General features: G+C 40.8%; 1 protein-coding gene across 1 annotated transcript in view; it reads right to left on the bottom strand.

Annotated features, from left to right (window-relative positions):
• The window catches only part of CRACR2B (calcium release activated channel regulator 2B), a 58863-nt gene that overhangs the window by 30169 nt on the left and 11356 nt on the right, over window positions 1-17338 (bottom strand). The window contains 3 exon segments of the mRNA XM_067462591.1: window positions 2022-2133; window positions 4820-5070; window positions 6598-6690. Of these exon segments, the coding sequence (XP_067318692.1) occupies window positions 2022-2133; window positions 4820-5017 (310 nt within the window). The 5' untranslated portion in view covers window positions 5018-5070; window positions 6598-6690.

Raw genomic sequence — 17338 nt, 5'->3', positions numbered from 1 at the left:
GCTCCTCACAGGGCTTGTTCTCCAGACCCTTGATGATTTAGTCGCCCTCCTCTGGACACATTCCAGTTTGTCAACATCTCCCTTCAATTGCGGTGCCCAGAATTGGACACAGTCTGATTCCAGGTGTGGTCTGACCAAGGCAAAATAGAAGGATAAGCAATATGTCCCTGGATTTAGACACTAGACTCCTATTTATGAAGCCCAAAATCCCATTGGCTTTTTAGCTGCCAAATCACATTGTTGGCTCATGTTTAACTTGTTGTCCACAAGGATAATGACCTGAAATTGTTATTAATGGGGACACATAAAAGACATATGGAATTTCCTCTTTGCACTTAGGGTAGTGTGCTGCCGTTTTATAGTGATGGAAATGAACTCTGCACATGCTCGGAGACACTCATCCTATTTTACTGATATTATTTCAAATGTTCCAAAGCTAACATTTGCAGTAGCATTTAAAATAAGCCCTGAACTTCAGTGAAGTCTCACGGTTTTTGGAAACTGCTAGGGAAAATATGGACATCTCTCCAAACTTTCCTTATTCCAACTTGTTTGTATGTTCTCCTTATATGAAAAAAAAAACCCAAAACACAAGCCTGAGTCTTTTCTCATCCCAATCTGTATGACCTAACAAACTCATTCTCATTTATGACCAATTGGCCACGTGAGAGTTAAATGGAAGAGAAATTATTTTTAAAAAATCAAGATTTAAAAAATAGAAGGGCTCATCCTTGGTTTTGTCCCCTAAGGGTCTTACAACTTAACCTCTTGGCAGAGCTATATATTGTCTTTCCTGACTCCCTGTCATGTCACTGGGTCAAGTCCCTGGTTGCCTGCTTGGCCTTAGAACATTAAGACACTCACAGTTTGTACAAAACACTGTCATATTCCAGTTCAAGTAAGAACTTCTCATTACTTTCTTGCCCGATTGCCTAGTTCTGATAGCTTTGACCTGCCCTCTTCCCATCAGATTTGTGGAACTGTTGACTTAAGCTGTTTTCTTAAGAAAAAAAGAACTTGGCTTCCCCTAATCAGCACAAGGCCAGAGAAATACTGTTGGAAGAGTCTCCCTCCCTCTATGAAAGTTCATCCTTGCAAAAACAATTTTGACTATAGCTAGCTTGCTTTGTTGTAGCTACCGGGCCTCCCTGTGTATTGTGGAACTGGTTGCTTTAGTCTTAGAAGAAGTCCTTCTTGGCAAAGCAACAGCACTGCACAAGATGACCCCATGACAATAGTACTCATTGGCAAGAGGTAAGCACATTCCCCAAACATGTTCTGCAAACATGAAACCTGGCAAGATTACATGGGAATTCACCCCTCTGAGAACTACAGTTGTGGAAATGGCTCAAAAATGTCAGGCAAAGTCAGTGGTATTTACTTTATATCTAGTAAAAATAGCAACCAAGTCCCCACAAAAAAAAGCCAACTCAAATATTTGGGTATCTATTCTTACTGGTAATGAGCAGATAGATGAATTTTCCCTACTTCAGTACTGGGCCTGCCTAATCCAGGTTGAATTACCCTTGGATGGAAGCACCTCCTAACAAAGGATTCCCCAAGGCAATAAGAAGCCAGACCTAGAAATTGCCAGGCCACTGAATGTTAATCAAGGTGGCCAATTGAAACATTCATGCCTATCTCAAACAGAAAGAGTTCTTTCTCCCACCCTGGGCATTATTCCACAGATAGATAAACTCCATTTTCCTAGTTTCCAACAGACCTCACACCCTCTGAGGATGCCTGCCATAGATGCAGACAAAACATCAGGAGAAAATGCTTCTGGAACATGGCCATACAGCCTGGAAAACTCATAACAGCCCACTTCTATTTTATATGCTCTACAGTTGTGTTGAGGGTGGAGACCATGAGATCCATTGTGAGCTTTGGCTATCATTTGCTGGGGCTGATGGAATTTGCATCGAAACAATACATATTCTCCATCCCAGCCTACCTGAACATGAAGAGATACTTGTGACCACTGTTTGAAATATCCTCATTGATAACCAGCACTTCCTTACCTAGTCCCATACTGAATTCAACTGGGGTGAGATAACCATTATTGTCTTGCTCCAGGTTATCAAAAACAGCTTCTAGTTGTTCGGTGGTGAGAGGCAGCTCACACTGCAATCGCTGTGAGAAAAGGAAAGAAAGGAAAGGAAGTTTAAATCCAGGATTTTTGGTTTATACTTAACAGAACATATCAAGAAAAAAATGCTTATCCCATTTCCCAGCTTTCCCTTATTAATGTAGTCAAGTGGTCAAATTCAATTGTGCAAGTTGAGAGATCTTTTACCCAGAAAGCCCACATAGTGCTTGTTAACTAAGTGAAAACAAAAAGTGTCTTCTTGAAGGAAGAAATCTTTCTTCAGATAAAGCAGCCAAAGGAGCAGGATATATCTGCTTAGCTATTAGCATGGTTGAATTAATCAGGATATAATCCTTAAATGGCTTTAATGGCACACAACCCATGGGAAACTGTCAGAAGGCAATTTGCAAGTGGCAAGCTATTTGCTTTGACATAACAGAATAGTGTTCTCTGGTTGCAAGCTCTGCCCAGTTTTGTGCAAGTCACTGTACCTCCTTTTAACTACAATATGACCGTTATCTATGGATTCATTTACTCATGCTCTATAAAATATTTGTGGACCTCTCTGGGTTCTCCAGTATTATTCTATGGTATACTTCCAGCCGAAGTATAGTAAAAATATAGGGTTTGCTATATAACAACAACAACAACAACAACAACAAAACGTTACTTGTATTCCGCCCTATCTCCCCATGGAGACTCAGGAAGGATTCCAACATACAACGGCAAACATTCAATGTCTACATAAAACAAACAAACACTGACATAAAATCCCAGAAAAACCCCACATATGAAAATAACATTAAAGCCAGACATCAAATTAAAGCCTAACATCACTAACATCAATAAATTAAACCTAACATCAATAGCCTTACGGCTGAGAAGTGTGGTATACAAATATATTAAGTAAATAAATAATAAATTAAACTACACATTTCCCCCTATTACCCATTGTTTCAGGTACCCATCGGGATCTTGGAAGATATAGCCCATCCCACTATGCCTGTGGTTCCCAATCTTTTTTTGACCAAGGATCACTTGACCAGGGCCTACTTTGGCCAGGGACAGTTGCTCCCATTGCTGCGTTATAGTAATGGTGAGGCCACCGACCACATTTTCCTTCTTGCAGGCCACTGGTGGTCCATGGACCACAGATTGGGAACCACTGCACTATGCAATGAGGGTTGTGCTGTAGTTTTACTTCTGTGCCTTTTATTATTATCTAACATGCAAACATTATACAGCTGAAGGCACAAAGATAACAGCATCTCCACATTATGACATTTGTTGCTTCATTTCTACATGTTTGTCACAAGCAACATACTGCACACATATTACAGCAGATAAACATGTTATTCTGAGTTGCACTTATATATCTAGACATGGTTGAAGGCAGAAAGCTTGGAAACAGAAAAGGAGGAAGAAATTAAATGCAGAATATAACAGCAGTGTCAATTATGGTCTCAGCAATGCCCACAGATAACAGTTGTTAACATGAACACGATGGCATTGGGAAGCTTTTGTTCCTATACAAGCCATAGGGAGTACATGTTTAGCCTGAAGAAGAGAAGGCCGAGAGGGAATATGATAGCCATGTATAAATATGTGAGAGGAAGCCACAGGGAGGAGGGAGCGAGCTTGTTTTCTGCTTCCCTGGAGACTAGGACGCGGAACAATGGCTTCAAACTACAAGAGAGGAGATTCCATCTGAACATGAGGAAGAACTTCCTGACTGTGAGAGCTGTTCAGCAGTGGAACTCTCTGCCCCAGAGTGTGGTGGAGGCTCCTTCTTTGGAAGCTTTTAAACAGAGGCTGGATGGCCATCTGTCAGGGGTGATTTGAATGCAATATTCCTGCTTCTTGGCAGGGGGTTGGACTGGATGGCTCATGAGGTCCCCTCCAAATCTTTGATTCTATGATTCTATACATACCTGGACCTCTTACTGAGCTGCAAACTAATGCTTTAAAGTTTTCAGGCCCTTCCAGACAGGCCCTATATTCCAAGATCTGATCCCAGGTTTTCAGCTAATCCCAGATTATCTGGCAGTACAGACTCATATAATTCAGTTTAAAGCAGAAAACCTGGGATCATATCCTGGAATATAGGGCTTGTCTGGAACCCCCCTCCCCAGTCTCATTGAAACCAGAATATTTTCCTTTGTTCCAGAAGAACCACTTTAATGCTGTTTAGCAAAGAATTCTGGAAAGATGAAATATTTTCTTTGTGGTTTTATAATACTGATGTTTCTAACTTCAGACGTTTCCCCATTTGTTATTTCTCATTTGTAGGCTGCAGACCACAAAGCCTCATGTCACAACAAATCTAATGGATTTCCACTCCACAAGCTGAACTTAGTGCTTTCCATGGGGATAGAATTCAAAGACATAGCTATGTTACTCTTGAATACCCGTATGTCAAGGGGTCTTGTAGCACCTTTGACACTGAGAGAAAGTAGTTAGTAGCTTTCATAGAGTGCTTTCTCGGTTGCATCTGATGAAGCAGACTTCAGTCTACAAAAGTTTATGCTAACATCTTATTTCTCTCAATTTGTCTGAAAGGTGCTATAAGACTCCTTCGCATGCATTGCAAATCTATTTGTCTTAAAAATGCCACATAACCCTTTTTGTTGTTTTTAATATTTACTGAGAGCAGGCAGAGCTCATGGATATAGGATCTCAGGAGAACTAGAGCTTTGCCTCTGAGGTAAAGATAGAGGCTCCCCCACTTACTTGCATGTCAGCTTTGGTAATAAAGCCCTTTTCCTCCTTGTCACAGAGACGGAAGAGCTCCCTGGCCTTTTCCAGCATTTCCATATTGTTCAAGCAGAGAGGAAGAGGCGACGAGGAAACCGAGCCAGTTCCATCCTCCTCCTTGCCCTCTCCAAGGGCTGTTTCAAAGAGTCCATTTTGCTTGTCTGATCTTTCCATTGCTTCACAACTTTTTCTTCAGTGGCATTAGAATGTGACTGGCAGTTTTCTTTCTTTTAGAAAAAGAAAAGTCAACCTGAATTATCCTGAAAATCTTGAATGAAAGGATCCACATGTAACATTCCTACTACATCACAAAGCAAAGCACAGGAAATTTCCTATTCTATTACTGAAAGAAAAGAGAAGAGAAGAACAGAGAAGAACAGAACAGAAAACAAACTTACAGCAAAGATGGGAATAATGTGGCCATGCCATTTGGTTGCCCTCCCAGCCTCACCAAGACCCTTCTCTGTCCCACCACCATTTTTTTAAAACCTCCCTCATTCGTAATTATCTTTTTACATAAAATAAAATACATAGAGCCACCACATCTTTAAAAGGCAAAAAAGTAGACACTGATTTCTGGCCACTAACATTTTTTCCAGTTATGTTTTTAAAATGGGGAAAGGGGTTAGTACGAAATTAGTCCATGGACCAGTCCAGTCTCCCCAACCAGCAATGAGATAATTTCCAACTTCTTCGCACTATTGTCTTATCATAGAAATACACTGATGACTGCCTTTGTCAGGCAAGAAGAATAAGTACCCCCAACTCCTGTGAATGGAGGCCTTTCCTCATTGCTCTCATACATGTGCACCAGTTTCAAAGGCACTGAAACACAGTTCTCTGATGGCAACTGCTTGTTGCCAAGGGAAAAGGAACCATTGTTGTCAAGATGAATATGATTGTTTTCCAAAGGTAGCGTCTTGGTAATGAGTCCATAAGTGACTGTGAAGGCCTATTCTGGATCTACATGGTCTTTCACAATGAAGACATAATATTCCAAATGGAAGGCAGTTCTGACAAGGGTTTGCTTGACGTGCCTTTCTCTTGGCACATTTCACCCTCTATTTGTGCATCCTCAAAATACCCGGCACTGTGGGAACAGCTCACTTCCAGCTGCAATGCTCAAATGCCAGGGCTTCCCAGTTCTAGGGGTTTGCTCCACATTTTTTTAGCTTAGCTTTAAGCCCATCTTTAAATCTCTTAACCGGCATTCCATTTTCTGTTCTTGAGCTGAGAATAAAGTAACTGTTTTCAGAGACAGTGACTGGGAATTTGTACAACGTGGCCCGTCCAGCAAAGTTGATTGTTGCCAAGGGAAAAAGAACCATTGTTATCAAGATGAAATAAGCACCAAATCAAATGGGAAAATAAGAGAAGGCAAGATTTTGCATCAGTAACCAAGGAGACTTATTACTGAGCTTAAGGCAACATTTGTTCAGATTCAGGAAAACTTGACTTCAGTGACTGAAACATCTGCCAATTCTTCCTGATGTAAATTAGATCATTGAGTTGGAAGCCACTTTTGATTTCTTTCCATGAAGTGCTTTGGAAACATATTAAAGTCACAGTACATTTACTGAGGAAGGAGAAGCAATAGATTCAATGGGACATAAGAAGATCTGCAGAGAACTGTGCTCTACTTTATAGTGTAACACTTGATAGTGTTGAACTACAATTCCCTGCAAGGCTAATCAACACAAACAATGACAAAGTGAGACTAGTGGGTCTCCTGCTTTAGGAGCAGAGCTACTTACATGCATATTTTTCCAAATTTCATTTTGTTGATTTCTTGATGTAAATCATCATCATAAAACCTTTTCCCAAGAGTCTTGCATGACTTTCACACACTGGAAGACAAAAGAAAGATATCAGCATTACTGTCAACAGAACATGCCTTTAGTTAGTAACAACAGTATGCTACAAATATTTCTGATTGCAATAGCTGAAGCTAATGTCAGAAAAAGCTGAAGAGATCTTTCCTCCTCTTTTGGAATAGATAACGCCTCTCAACAAGTCTTGCGTGGGCTAGGATACCAACATTAATCATTCCTGAAGGGCTCGGAATCTTCACCTTGCATTTAGAAAGCACATTCATGTGTATATGCAATAATCTCCCGACCTTTGTTTATCTTCATGGCCAAGAATCTCAGATCATAAATCACATGTAGCAAAATTTCACAGAGGCCAAGTGGAAAAAAGTTTTTGCCAACTGGTTATGAGATAGAGAACTATTCCAACTCTTATTTGGAAAAGACTTTAAAGACAAAAGCCAATGGAGCAAAAAAAAAAAAATAGAAACACATGCTATTCAGAAGGAAATGGTAGTTATAAGTTTCCTATTTAGAAGGAAGTGGTAGTGGTAGAAACCAAAATAAGATTGCTTATAAGTTTACTTAACTTGCCCAGAGGCATTACTGGGCCTTTTGTATTTCTTTCAAGTCCATTAAATTTACTTCAAAAGATCCTTTCAAAGAAAACAGGAAAGACCTGTGTGAAGCCTCGGGAGTGTATGCTCAGCAAGAGACGATTATCACTCAAGGTAGCAAACTGTACGCATATAGCTACAGTAATTACTGATGAGCAGTCAGTGCAACAAGCCAGAGGTTTAGGCCAGCCGTCTCCAGATAGCACTAAAATAGTCCTGACAAAATATATTCTTTATATATAGAGAAGAAATTAACATAAATAACCAAATAAGTAATGTACGTACCACCTGAAAGGGATTATATATAGTCAACGGGGGTATTACAGAGGCAAACCATGGAAAGCTTTGAGATGTAAGTCAGATTTAAATGTTTTCCAAATCCTCTCCCAGAATTACAAGGCACTACCCTGCCCTGTTCACCTCCTAGGCATTCAAACTCCTTTTTCAAAATATGTAATGTCGAAGGCTTTCATTGGCCAGAATCACTGAGTTGTTGTAGGTTTTTCGGGCTGTATGGCCATGTTCTAGAAGCATTCTCTCCTGAAATTTCGCCTGCATCTATGGAAGGCAACCTCAGAGGTTGTGAGGTCTGTTGGAAACTAGGAAAATTGGGTTTATATAACTGTGCGAAGAATGGGAGGAAGAACTATTGTCTGCTGGAGCTAGGTGTGAATGTTTCAGTTGGCCACCTTGATTAGCATTTGATGGCCTGACAGTTTTTGGGTCTGGCTTGTTACTGCCTGGGGAAAATCCTTTGTTGTTCCTGTTTGTTTCTTATCTGGAGTTCCCCTGTGTTTGAGTTTTGTTCTTTATTTACTGTTATAATTTTAGAGTTTTTTAATACTGGTAGCCAGATTTTGTTCATTTTCATGGTTTCTTCCACATGCTTGTGGATTTCGGTGGCTTCTCTGTGTAGCCTCAGATGGTAGTTGTTAGAGTGGTCCAGCATTTCTGTGTTCTCAAATAATTTGATATGTCCAGGTTGATTCATCAGGTGCTCTGCTATTGCTAACTTCTCTGGTTGAAGTAGTCTGCAGTGCCTTTTCAAAAGTTTCAGTAGAAGAAGACTGAGATTTGTACTCATTTATCATTAGGGGGAATAATAATATAATAATAACTTTATTCTTATGTCTCGCCACCAACTCCCTGAAGAAACTCAGGGTGGCTTACAAATGGCAAAAGTGCCTAAAAACAAACATAAAAGTGAACACAATATATAAAATACAATAAAATAAAACACATGCACATATAAAAACAGGAAGGGAAATGTTTTCTACCATATTTGCCACTTCATAAAATAATCAGCACAATTCCCTGCCCACGTGCCTGGTGAAAAACATTCATAATATCCATCCATCATGAGTCACCAGAGGCTGGAGAGGGAGGATGAAAAACCCTAAATCTACTGAAGCAAATGCTCCCTGAAGGAGTCAATGCCATGTTCAAATGGGTCATTTTAATCTTTTCCTGGCCTTTGTGCATGTAGATGGAGGGAGCAGGGCAAGAGTAGGGGATAAAATGCAGTCTGCAGGAGAAAACAATACTTTGACAGCCTTTCATAACCTTCTTCCACAAAGATGTATTTTAAAAGGTCATTGATATGTTGTTATTATTAAAGTTATCAGCAAGAAGGTTAGGGATTCCAAACAATACACTAGCTCACTTACTTACTCACTCCTGCGGGTTAGCTGCTCTATTAGCCTCACCCTTCCAAGGGATTATAAGGTTTTTGGAAAGATTAACCTTTTAGCAGGGCTTCAAAAACAAAACACAGGCAGCCATGCACAGGTGAAGTGCATATGCTGCTTCCTTCCCACCCCAACTCCTTTACTCTTTAAGGATTGCCAGCTCACAAAGGCATATGTAGTGAACCATTGCCATGACTGTTTATGAAAATCAGATTTGTTTCAAAGTAAGCATGAGAGAAAAATCACCTTCCTCCTAAAGAGTGCTAATTAATGGCAACATTAAGAACCTGGCTTTCACAGAGATAGGCCAATTATTTACTTGGCACTGTGTTGATTGATAGAAGGGACTGTAGAGTTTTTGACCCAGGAACCATTCACACTGCAGAATTATAATGTCATGATTCCACTTTAATGCCATGGTTGCATCCAATGGCATCCTGGAATTGGCAGTGGAGTGTGGGATGTTTAGAATTTTCAGGCATAGAGCTCCTTTGGTACTTCTGGCCAAACTACATATCCCAAGATTCCAAAGGATGTAGCCATGGCAGTTAAAGGAGAATCATAGTGCTATAATTGTGTAGTGTGAAAGGGCTCTTGAGCCCAGGAAAACTATTTGAAAATAGCACGTGGAAGTGATGAGAAATCTTCTAGGCTCTCTCCTGCATTTGTTTGAAATGTTCATCATTTTATATAAAGGAAAACGTTTTACTACAATGCTATATATAATGAAATTGAAGGGCACCACAATTGAAGGGAGATGTTGACAAACTGGAATGTGTCCAAAGGAGGGCAACTAAAATGATCAAGGGTGTGGGGAATAAGCCCTATGAGGAGCGGCTTAAAGAGCTTGGCATGTTTAGTCTGAAGAAGAGAAGGCTGAGAAGAGACATGATGGCCATGGGTAAATATGTGAGGGGATGTCATAGGGAGGAGGGAGCAATCCTGTTTTCTGCTGCCCTGGAGACTAGGATGCGGAACAAAGGCTTCTAAATACAAGAAAGGAGATTCCACCTTAACATTAGGAAGATCTTCCTGACTGTGAGAGCTGTTCAGCAGAGGAACTCTCTGCCCCGTAGTGTGGTGGAGGCTCCTTCTTTGGAGGCTTTTAAACAGAGGCTAGATAGCCATCTGTCGGGGATGCTTTGAACGCAATTTTCCTCTTTCTTGGCAGGGGGTTGTACTGGATAGCCCACAAGGTCTCTTCCAAGTCTGTGATTCTATGATTCTAAATAATGAGCCATGTTTTAGCTCAGTAGGCTAAACTGCCAACTGCAGAAAATCTTGTTGATCAAACGGTCGACAGTTCAAGCCTGGGTTGGAGTGAGCTCCCAACCGTCATCCCAGCTTCTGCTCACCTAGCAGTTCGAAAACAGTAATGTGAGTAGATATATAAATACCACTTTGGTGGGAAGGTAATAAAAGGCAGAGTATCTAAAGACAACAAAGCTCTTTGGCATGGAAGATGGAGCAACAGCACCAGCTGGTGGCTGGAGTCGAACATAGCCTCGAGATGCCAGAGATGAAAAAGTCTTTACCTCTGTTTATGTACTGTCTGTCTTTGTTAATAGTATAGCAGCATTGAATGTTTGCCATATATGAGCTAGGGTGGCATATAAATAAAGTAGATTATTATTAACATGAGTATACGTGGATTTTGTTATCTGAAGGGTTTCCAGGAACAAAGCTGCAGTGACTTCTGAGGACCCATTGTAGTTGCAATTCTCTCCCTACATACCTTCAAAGAGGCACACTAAATTAATTGGAATTTATGGCTGCACTATAAACCCGGTTTCATATAGGCTGAACCAATTACCTACATTTCACATAGTTTGAACAGATTACCTGCTCTTGGTACTAATGGAATTATAGATGCAATGCTGTGTTAACACAACAAAAGTAAAGAAGCAGATAGAAAACAGTGCCAGTTTTGCTCAAGGTTAAATTGATGTTTGGCAAAAATAGTTTTTCACCTATTCCTGAAGCAGTGCTGACAATCAGTGGGGTGTAAAGTCCTATTTAACTAGGACTGAGAGTTCAAATCTCCATTCAGCCATGGAAATCCATTGGGCAAACTTGGGCAAATTCCACCCTCTAAGCCTCTGGGAAAGGAAAGGGCACTCCCCCAACCCTGCAAATCTTGCAGAGAAAACCCCATGAGAGGGTTGCCATAAGTTGCATATGACTGAAAGGCACAAAACAACACTAACAATAAATTACAACAGACCACTTCACACAGTATCCTGTAAGTGCCTGTTGGCATGCTCTTATCTTTCAACACTTCTCTCAACTCGGAAATGGAGGAAACCACAGTCTGCCACAGCATTTTGGAGTATTAAAGAAAAAATGTGTTTCTGTTGGTGGAAGCCAAGGCAAATAAGAAGTAGAACACTTTGTCACAAACCACGAAGCCCACTACCACACTGGACAAGTTACCTTGACAAGGTTATCTGACAGCTATATTGCACTGTTTAATGTACTTTATTTCCCCAACTCGTCACAGATGAGTGTCCAAAGCAGCCCTTAAAAATAATATTTACCTAGTGAAAGCAAATGTTGCCATATAAACACCAAGAGGAGCATACCATCAGGTAGGAGTGTCTAAGTTGTTTGGGAAATTTGTTTCCTCATTCATTAGTAGTTGCTCTAATATTCAACTGAAACCTTTATGGATTTTTTTTAAATCACTTTTACAGTAACTCAAGTGATTGGGAACTGAAACCATCAAAGTCCTTGACTGAACCATCAGTAACAATCATGCTTTGAGTAAAATGAAATGGAGAGACTTACAAATCAAACATGAACTAGTGGTCTTAAAGGCTGCTTCCCTAACAATCCTTAATACAGATATTTTGCACTTATACAATCCAGAACCTTAGGAGATTGGGGAGCCGGATATATAGTACAGCCCCCTTATTCATGGATTGGATATTCATGATTTTGCTAAACACCCTCCAAAAAGTATCCTCCCCCCACGAAGTGTTCATGGATCTCTCTGGGTCCCTATTCTATAGTATGCTTCTAGTAAAAGTATAGTCAAAATATACAGCTGCTATTGTCTATGGTTTCAGGTATCCATGGGGGGGGGGGGGTCCTCTAGGATACGGAGTCCTACTGTAATGACAATGAGAAACACGTGGTGGCCGAAGTGACATAAGCAGGAAGGAAATTTGGGACAATGTGAGCCACTATTGTAAGGTGGCAAGAGTAGAGCTTGAAAAGTTACCTTAAAGAAGAATTAAAATATTGATACCTTGAAGTCATTAGCAATTGGGCCATGGCACAGTGATGCTTGATAGCATCATCACAGCTCAGCTGTGTACTTCAGCATATCATTATTTCCATTTCTCGTAAAAGTAACTTTCCAAGCTCTCCACAGAGTATTCTAAATTCAAACAGGGAAGTGTGGTTGTATACCACAGCAGTGAGCATTTTGCAGCATTTAATCATTCCAACCTCTGAACAATCGTTTCATACATAATCATTTGAAACAAACTGAATACACAGAAGACCTTTGTAAGATTGACTGGGATTCACAAGGTTTGAAATAACTTCTTGCTCGTTCTTGACTAGCCATTTGACTGAGAATAATAGTCTGATAGTGGGTGAATAGAATAGTCCTTAGGCCTAGGGACTAAGATTTTGGACAAACCTGGAAAATGGGACCCATGTTATCTTCTTCTTGTCTGAATATCTGTTTCTCTCCAACTCTTAACAGAAACTGTTGTGCTATCTCTTGTGCAACCAGTTTAGGATAGGATACAAGTTAGCCAACAGTGAACAAGCATGCTCCTCTTGAATTTCCCCATCATCTACCTAACCTTAATTCATCAGGGCCCCAATTCAGTTCTCAGTATGAAGAACCAACTGATGATCTACCAGAACTAAAAATGTGATTTCTGCAATTAACCCAATCAAAGGCATTTAGGAACACAAGACCACCCCAAATTAAGACAAACATGGCTACAAATAAGCAATGCATGGAAGTGGAAGAAGACAACAGAATAGGAAGGACAAGAGACCTCTTCCAGAAAATTAGAAACATTGGAGGTGAATTTCAGGCAAAAATTGGTATGATAAGAAACAAAGATGGCAGGGACCTAACAGAAGCTGAAGAGATCAAGAGAAGGTGGCGAGACTATACAGAAGATCTGTATAGGAAGGATAACAATATCGAGGATAGCTTTGACGGTGTGGTGAATGAATTAGAACCAGACATCCTGAGGAGTGAGGTTGAATGGGCCTTAAGAAGCATTGCTAACAACAAGGCAGCAGGAGATGATGGGATCCCAGCTGAACTGTTTAAAATCTTAAAAGATGATGCTGTCAAGGTGATGCATGCCATTTGCCAGCAAATATGGAAAACACAAGAATGGCCATCAGACTGGAAAAAATCAACTTATATCCCCATACCAAAAAAGGGAAATACGAAAGACTGCTCAAACTTCTGTACAGTGGCCCTTATTTCTCATGCCAGTAAGGTAATGCTCAAGATCCTGCAAGGAAGACTCCAGCAATACATGGAGCGAGAGTTGCCAGATGTTCAAGCTGGGTTTAGAAAAGGCAGAGGAACGAGAGACCAGATTGCCAATATCCGCTGGATAATGGAGAAAGGCAGGGAGTTTCAGAAAAACATCTACTTCTACTTCATTGACTATTCTAAAGCCTTTGACTGTGTGGATCATAATAAATTGTGGCAAGTTCTTGGTGGGATGGGCATACCAAGCCACCTTGTCTCTCTCCTGAGGAATCTGTACAAGGACCAAGTAGCAACAGTCAGAACTGACCACGGAACAACAGACTGGTTCAAGATTGGGAAAGGCGTATGGCAAGGCTGCATACTCTCACCCAACCTTTTTAACTTGTATGCAGAACACATCATGCGATGTGCGGGGCTGGATGAATGCAAAGCTGGGGTGAAAATTGCTGGAAGAAACATTAACAACCTCAGATATGCAGATGACACCACTCTGATGGCCGAAAGCGAGGAGGAGCTGAGGAGCCTTCTAATCAAGGTGAAAGAAGAAAGCGCAAAAGCCGGGTTGCAGCTAAACGTCAAAAAAACCAAGATTATGGCAACAAGAATGATTGACAACTGGAAAATAGAGGGAGAAACCGTGGAGGCCGTGACAGACTTTGTATTTCTAGGTGCAAAGATTACTGCAGATGCAGACTGTGGCCAGGAAATCAGAAGACGCTTACTTCTTGGGAGGAGAGCAATGTCCAGTCTCGATAAAATAGTGAAGAGTAGAGACATCAGACTGGCAACAAAGATCCGCCTAGTCAAAGCCATGGTATTCCCTGTAGTAACCTACGGATGTGAGAGCTGGACCTTAGGGAAGGCTGAGCGAAGGAAGATCGATGCTTTTGAGCTGTGGTGTTGGAGGAAAGTTCTGAGAGTGCCTTGGACTGCGAGAAGATCCAACCAGTCCATCCTCCAGGAAATAAAGCCCGACTGCTCACTGGAGGGAAAGATACTAGAGACAAAGTTGAAGTACTTTGGCCACATCATGAGGAGACAGGAAAGCCTAGAGAAGACAATGATGCTGGGGAAAGTGGAAGGCAAAAGGAAGAGGGGCCGACCAAGGGCAAGATGGATGGATGGCATCCTTGAAGTGACTGGACTGACCTTGAGGGAGCTGGGGGTGGTAACGGCCGACAGGGAGCTCTGGCGTAGGCTGGTCCATGAGGTCACGAAGAGTCGGAGACGACTGAACGAATGAACAACAACATGGCTACAAAAGGTCCACTATACCTATCAAAGATTGCTAATGCTTAGGACAGGAATTTATATAAACTTAAACAATGTTTCTTTTAAAAAGAAAGTAGAAACATTATATCCTGTAATATTGTATAAGCAAAAAAAGAAAAATCCTCAAACTTTATTTAGCATCTACTATTGTCTTCTGCAATGTAGAAATAAAATCCATATGTTTCCAATTATATTAATTTTGCACAATTCTAAACCACTTATCAGTGGAACACACATAATATGTATAACAAGGTAAAGGTTTAAGTCTAGTTGTGTCCGACTCTGAGGGGTGACGCTCATCTCCATTTCTAAGCCAAAGAGCTGGCGTTGTTGGCAGACACCTCCAAGGTCATGTGACCAACATGACTGCATGGGGCGCTGTTACCTTCCTGCAGAATTGGTACCTATTGATATACTCACATTTGCATGTTTTCGAACTGCTAGGTTGGCAGAAGCTGGGCCAACAGCAGGAGCTCACCTTGCTCCCCAGAATCGAACCACTGACCTTTTGGTCAGCAAGTTCAGCAGCTGACCAGTTTAACCCATGTGCCACCAGGGGGCCCAATTGAAACACACCATTTCAATTCACAGCCTGTTCAAATTTGCATTCTTCAACTACAGCTACTGCAAACAAGAGATTGCAAACAGATTCCTCTTATTGTCAAAATAATTGCCAGTTGTTTCATGTACATATCATCTACTGCTATCTTGGCCAAACTAACAAACAAAAGTTTCTGAAAGATTCCTAAAAAATTATCTTTCTTACTCAAACGCCAAGCACTAGTGGCAAGTGGAAAAAAATAACCACACACACTGCATACTGTTCTGAAACTGATCAGCTGATTTGGTGAGGCATTGATGCTATCTGGCATTAAACTCCAAATCCAAGGATCCCATAGGATGGAACCATGGAGGTTAATGGCATAGTGTAACAATGCCTGTGTTACACTGAGGAAGGGAAAAATCCTGATCCCTATACCATTGAATGAGAAACCCAGAGCAATTCAAGTTTAGATCACAAAAATTACAGAATGGGCAACAAATTATACAGTCATGTTTTCTTCCTTATGAAGAGTACTTTCTGATTATTGAAAACAAGTTAGAAATGGTGGTAAAGAATTAGGAAGATGAAGCCCTGCCCTAGCATTTTGCTTGCGACACTTGTTTTGCAGTAGACTGAACATTTTTCTATAGGAAAGCAGTTGACTGTGCTCCTTCTTCCTCCAATCTGAAATACAGCAGTCTAGAAAGACATTTACCACTTCTTGTATGTGCACATTAGTCTTAAATGTCCAACAACATATAGTGTTATCTCTGTAAAAGCAGAGAGTTTAATCCAGTCTCTGTACTGTATATCTCAAATTCACCCCATCCTTCTTTTCACCTGTAGCTCCCAGGACTTATTTCCTTTGGCATGTTTTTGGATTACATATGGGACTCTGCCCAACTCTTTAGGGAACAAATACCTGGATTTTCAGAGGGGCTTTTCATCCCAGTTCAGACCTTATATTCAGCAACTATATGGCTGGACAGTCACAATTTAATTGAGTGGAGGGACAGATGAGTACAGAATACAAAGCAATGCAGGATATATGGTTTTAGAGAGATGCATGCAAATAAATAAATCTCAGGACCTCAAAATAGATCACATAGGCAAATATTATCTCCTTTGCAAATTGATTTCAAATTTATTTTTTAAGCCTGAGAAAAACAACTTGTGTTTTGTTTCTGAGTTCTTGTCATCAAGGACTTGCTGTTTCCATGGCATATTGAAATGATCATGACCTCACCTTGCATCAGTTTCTTTAGGGCAGGGGTAGGGAACCTTCGGCCCTCCAGGTGTGGTGGACTTCAACTCCCACAATTCCTTGAGGCTCGGCATTCGCCCCAAAGGCTTACACGAGCCTCAAGGAATTGTGGGAGTTGAAGTCCACCACACCTGGAGGGCCGAAGGTTCCCTACCCCTGCTTTAGGGTAACAAGACCAAAAACATCTGCCAATTACATCAAAAGAACCTCTTACAGGAAATGGAGTTATCTGTCCTTTGAATGTCACATTCAAATTCAAATAATAGACAGATGTACACCTACAGATCTCAATGAATTCTCTTATGATTTATGTCTACCGCAAGGAATGCAAAATGAGTGCACAAGCTGCAGTGATCAATGAAGTGGCCCACAGTCCATACATGAAAACTGGTTTTGAGTACCATGCATGGCATTCCAGCACATTTAGTTGAAAGCTAATAGCAAAGGAATGAGAAAAGGAGGAAGTTAAGTTATGTTATTCACATTCCCACAGGGAGCAACCCTATCCCCTGCAGCTGGATTGTTTCTTTTATATAAAATAGCAAAAATCAAGATATTTGCTTTTTGGGGGGAAAAAATTAAAAATATTTTAAACAGTGTGTCATTCTTCCCTCCTAAAAAAGAAAAGCCAAGATATGCTCCTCTTCAGAAGAGAAGAGCAAGAATGAGAATGGAAAACTCAAAGTAACCCTAAGATTCAACAATCTAGAATTAGAAACACAGATCAAGACAGAAAAGCAACAATCTTGGGGAAAACAAGGATACACGCAAGCATGCACACACACACTCTCACACAAACAAATAGCCTAATTTTCAGTGTAGGCT

This window comes from Anolis sagrei, chromosome 1, assembly GCF_037176765.1.
Source record: "Anolis sagrei isolate rAnoSag1 chromosome 1, rAnoSag1.mat, whole genome shotgun sequence".
NCBI lineage: Eukaryota > Metazoa > Chordata > Lepidosauria > Squamata > Dactyloidae > Anolis > Anolis sagrei.
The sequence above is the reverse complement of the archived record's forward strand: the minus strand, read 5'-3'. Positions and strand labels throughout refer to the sequence as shown.